This window comes from Sinocyclocheilus anshuiensis, unplaced genomic scaffold (genome assembly GCF_001515605.1).
Source record: "Sinocyclocheilus anshuiensis isolate Anshui unplaced genomic scaffold, SAMN03320099.WGS_v1.1 scaffold32, whole genome shotgun sequence".
Classification (NCBI taxonomy): Eukaryota; Metazoa; Chordata; class Actinopteri; order Cypriniformes; family Cyprinidae; genus Sinocyclocheilus; species Sinocyclocheilus anshuiensis.
The window spans coordinates 372394-377753 of NW_015554060.1; the positions used below are offsets into that span (position 1 = coordinate 372394).

Here is a 5360-nt window from a genome sequence, read left to right on the forward strand (position 1 = left end):
CACTGGGCGGCGGAGGAGCCGTCGCCGTCCACTGGGCGGCGGAGGAGTGTCGGACCGTCCACCGAGGGCTGTCCAGTGCCGCCGCCTGGCATCGCAGAAGAGTTTACCAAGCTGGTGGAGGGCCGAGCGGCAGTGTGTCTGGGAACCGGATAGGTTAATATATTATATATATTATTATATTGTCACCACTGCAGAGTAAGCCAGAGCTTTCAAAGAAAACATTTGCATGGATCCAAAAACAGATGAATAAGATTATTTTACAACTATGATTTCATTTTGGCTGAACACCTCCGATTACACTTATGACTTCACAAATTAACAAGTCTGTCCTTTGAGCTTCTCGCCTAGTCAGCACCATAATCAAACACAAATTCCGTGTGGAGGTGTTGAGATAAGCATTCTCATGGCCTCACTTCAAAATTATCTCCCAGCCATTCTCTCTAAATGAAAGCCCATCTGTATGCTATGCTAACCTTTGTCTCCTCAGCTTGAAGTGGCTGTATGACGCAGTGTTCAGGGTCTGTATGAGGGCCTGTGAAACTCCTGAAGTTCTGTTGAGCTAAAGGAGGGTAAGGAGATCTCCCACGTCTTTATCAGGCTTTATCAAGCGAAAAACAAACAAACAGGCCAGGAATATGCTGCGGCTCAGATAAAAGAGTCTTCTTGTATGCCAAGGGGATTTGTGACTGATAAAGAAAAGAAGCTGGATATCACCTCTATAGGCTGCTTATCCGGTGCCTGACTCAATCACGTGTTTTGAAATAATCAAATTTTTGTCATTGAGCAAATGCCTTTCTACATACAGGACAGTTCCTCAGGAGTAACCTGGGGTTAAGTATTTTGCTCACGGGTAGATTGTTGACAGACCCCAATGCTCTACAGTTCATAAATCATCCCTTCTGTTGTTTAAAACAATAACCTTTGGATTACCAGCACAGATGTCTGACTCTGACTACTAAGCTAAAGTACCACCACTCCAATTTACTACAACAAAAAGCCCAGAATTAGCCTTAGGAAAGGAAAACCAAAATGAAAATCTCTATTGTATATCTCATAGAGTACAATTTGATTAAAATGAGATTAAAATTAGATGTTTCTCATGAGGAAAAAGACCCAAGTAATCTCATGTTCCAGAGTTTCAAAAAAAGATCTAAACAAAGTCAAAAATGGTAATTTGGTAAAACAACAAAGTCTGCCAACAAAAGTCAGAGATTTCAATATAACCAAATCATTAAGAATCATTATAAAATTATATTAGATTTATTTACTTATTTAGTTTATTTTCATTTAAATAATATACAATATCATTTTATAATGAACATATATCAAATAATAAAACTATATAATATACAAAATCCAATCTTATTTACAGTAAAACTCTGCCATGAACGTGGTAAATCTAAGTGACAATAACTATCAAATTATGTTTCTGTTATCAGTATTTCCAAACTCCAAGTAACATCTTTCAGACTGAAATGGCGATTTCAAGGTCTATTCAGGTCCTAGCACACTTACATTTTAAATCTAATAATCATGATGATAGCTATTATATTTGAACAAGTTAATGCATCCTAACTGAACACAAATATTTAATAATAAAAAAAAACAGACTGACCCCAAAATTTGAAAAGTAGTGTAATTTCTCTTTGCTCTAAATTTGAAAGAATCCTAAAACTAAAGTAGTTTAAAGCAGGTTTACATTAGATTTTGAAGCCATTGTTTTCAAGGTGGACTTTTAAACCCCACTGTATATGAAATAATGACATAAATCTGAGTCATAACAACTATCAAATTATGTTTCCGTTTTCAATATTTCTAAGAAACATCTTTCAGACTGAGACGATACTTTAAATGAAAGGTAACCATTTCAAGGTCTATTCAGGGCCTAGCACAATTACATTTTAACTTTAATAACCATCATCATAATATCTTTGCTCATGCCACTACATTCTCTCAATCTCATAATTAACAATAAAGACCACTTTAGGCTAACGTATGTAGCAATTTCAATTACAGATGCCCCATATGTAAAAAATATGGATCTGGAAAATGCATCAGAAAAACAGGATGCTGTGTAATATGTGCTACAGTAGCAGGATATGAACTCTCATCAGTGACAGGGAAGGAAAGGTGGTCACACAGACCTCTGGAAAAAGAGAGCACAGGTTAGACATCCACTCCAGGAAGCCAAATGTTCTTTCCCAAGTGCTATCAGGCACGGATCTATAAATGGCTTTAGAGAATAAACTTCCCCCTTTAGAAGGGGGATTACCACTGGCTGACTCATAGTCTCAACCTCTCCAGCCTTAAAATGTTATGTGGCAGATATTTTTGTTAAAAGATGTTGATTTGTTATTCACGATTCTACCAAATCCACTGAGATCAGAAATATGCTTGGATAAATGAAGACATCTTGACTTCAAACCAACCTCATGTGGTGTCTTGAACCTCAAAGATCATCAATGGGTCATCAGATCAGTTTTACGCTCCAGTTCAAGCTCAGAGGGACGATTTGAGTTTCATCTGCTGAATTTGGGTCTACATTTAGCAAACTATGTGTTTGCTTTGAGAATTTAGAGTCTGTAGGTGGTCTGAGTCTCACAGAGGTGATGTTTAAGAGTTGACCCAATCAATCTGGCACCTCTTGGTTGACACTGTCACCCTCTGGTACTTTATCTTCTGAATACACTAAAGCTACAGCTGAAATATCCCTTTCTAATTTAAGAACCAGCATATTTGTGTGGACTATTTTGGGAGTAAAGCTCAGGTGTCGGGCTGCAGAGCTCTTACCAAAACAATCATTCCACCATGATGTCATGCAATACAATGCCCCAGACTGACATACAAAGGACAGACGGGGAAGAAAAAGTCATTCCAAAGAAGAAGTCCAAAGATAGAAAAGACAGAAGGGAAAATGCAGGAGTCTGACACTGCAGCTGAGACACTTTCGGTATATGTTATCTAAATAATGCAAGGTCTGTTTCCAAAATGAGGCTGGGTGCCACACAACACAAAGAATTAATTATTTTTATGTGACCATGTTGTTTCATTTTATAATAATAAATAACAGATTTTGTCCATTACAAATTATTTCATTAGCATAACAATTTGAGTTGAAAGTGCTATTAAAAATGCACATGAATATCATAATTTCTTTGTATTAGTCCCCCTATTTTGGCTTAAAAATGTCATAAATATTTCTTTGTTTTTACAACATATGCTACCATTTAAAGGTTTGGGGTGGGTAAGAGTTTATGTTTTTGAACAAAAGTCTCTTATATTCACTAAGGCTGAATTATATGATCAAAAACACAGCAATATTGTGAAATATTATTACAATTTTTTGTATTATTAAAATTTTCTCATTTATTTATATTATAGTTTAACATTTAATTTATTCAAGAATATTTCTTATTATCAGTGCTGAAAACTGTTGTTCTTAATATTTTTGTGGGGATTTATATGCTTCATTTTTTCCAATATTTTTTGATGAAAGAATCAAAATAACAGCATTTATTTGAATTTGTTTTTGTAACAATGACTTTACTGTCACTTTTGATCAATTGAGTGCATCCTAACTGAATACAAACATTAATTTCTTTAAAAAAAAAAAAAAAGAAAAAGAACAAAATTAGACTGACCCCAAACTTTTGAAAGGTAGTGTAATTTTTCTCTTTTTTTTTAATTTAAAGAATCCTAAAACTAAAATAGTTCAGATTTACATTAGATTTTGAATACATTATTTTCAATGTGGAATTTTAAACTCTACTTTATATGAAATAACTACACAAAACTTCTGTAAAATGTGATAAAAGTACAACAGGCTACCATAAAATAAAACTCGAAGAGAAGATCATGAAAGGCGAGAATTTAAACATGGGAGGTAAGGAAATCAATACATGACAGTGTTTGTATCGTCTGTTCTGGCTGCTGTTTCTTACACTGACTTTCATGTTTGCTGCAATGTTTACACTTCTGCATCTCAGCTGATGAAAGGAGAAATGAGTATTGTTTGGATCTCTGGCACAAATCTGAGGCCCTTGTTATGATGAAGCTGCTGTCTCAAAGGCGGGTGACAGGATGTGACAGACAAATTCAGCAGACGCAACAACTCTGTATAACACCTCAGCAGATCATTAAAGCAGTTTCATGTTTTAAAGCAAGATGTTTGCAGAATCTGTTGATGACTCTTTTATCACACTGATATGAAATTTGTGACTACTGTCATGTTGTAATATTGCCTCTTCATTAAAAAAAAAAAAGGATTCTCACTTGTTATAGGCATGCCTGGCTCAACTGGGCTTGGCTCGGGGGTGCTTCCATCCTCTTCTCCACTGATATCTGAAGGAAAAAAGAGATTATAATTAGCTTTTTGAAGAAAAAAAAGTTTGAGGATGGTAACATTAGAAAATTAGTCTCCTATGCTCACCAAGGTTGCATTTATTTAAAAAAATACAATTTAAAAAAATGTATTCAGAATTTATTCACAATGGAAATTTTTTTGCAAAATTATAAAGGTCCTTACTGTCACTTTCAATTAGGCATAATGAATAGCCACATAATGAACATTACTATTCCTTATTTAGAAGTACTAAGCAGTGCAGTATTCAGTTAGTCCCACCTCCTGAAGGATCATAGTACTCTTCATCATCCACATAACCTCCCGGCCGCTTGTTTTCCTCTTCTAAGTCCTCTGGAAAGGGCACCTCATCCCACACTTTAGAGCTCTGAACTACCTGTAGTCAAAACAAATGAAACCACAATTTAAGGGATTTAAATCAGCATCTCCAAACACATCTTGAGTTATGAGAGACCTATAGAAAAGAGAGGCAAAAACAACAGTCAAGGTAGAAGAGATAAATATCATGCCTTTGTTCTGTGCATGCACAAAAATGCATATCGCACACATCATAGAGACATGAAATGCAAGTACAGATGTTGTCCTTAAAAAGTATTTGGACACTACAGACACACTTCAAAATGTCTGAATGTCACAGCATTAAAGTATCAAATCAAGTGGTATCGGCATATAGCCTAAATTAAGCTAGAGCTAGACTTTTTAAGCAAAGATTTTTAAACAGCTGGGGCCTGTTTCATAAAACAAGTTAACCAAATAAGCCAGGTTTATTTCAGTTAGTCTGACTTATTGTCAGCTGATTTGGTTCAAAATAAGTCAGACTAACTGAAATAAGCCTGGCTTATTTGGTAAACTTGTTTTATGAAACAGGCCCCTGGTGTCAGTGTCCATAGGTATATTTAATCACATCAACTATTAACATATTCTACAAGTGTGACAACCAAATAAATATACAAATATACACACACACACACACACACACACATACATACTAAGGTTCAAA

The 5360-nt window shown here is 35.3% G+C and overlaps 1 protein-coding gene across 2 annotated transcripts in view; it reads right to left on the bottom strand.

The window, feature by feature from the left end:
* The window catches only part of hspg2 (heparan sulfate proteoglycan 2), a 117974-nt gene that overhangs the window by 78964 nt on the left and 33650 nt on the right, over positions 1-5360 (bottom strand). For both annotated transcript variants that reach the window (XM_016460469.1, XM_016460467.1), the window contains exons 2-3: positions 4622-4736; positions 4273-4341 (exon numbers count right to left, since the gene is read on the bottom strand). In XM_016460469.1, coding sequence (XP_016315955.1) covers positions 4273-4341; positions 4622-4736 — 184 coding nt within the window. The remainder of the gene's footprint in view (positions 1-4272; positions 4342-4621; positions 4737-5360) is intronic.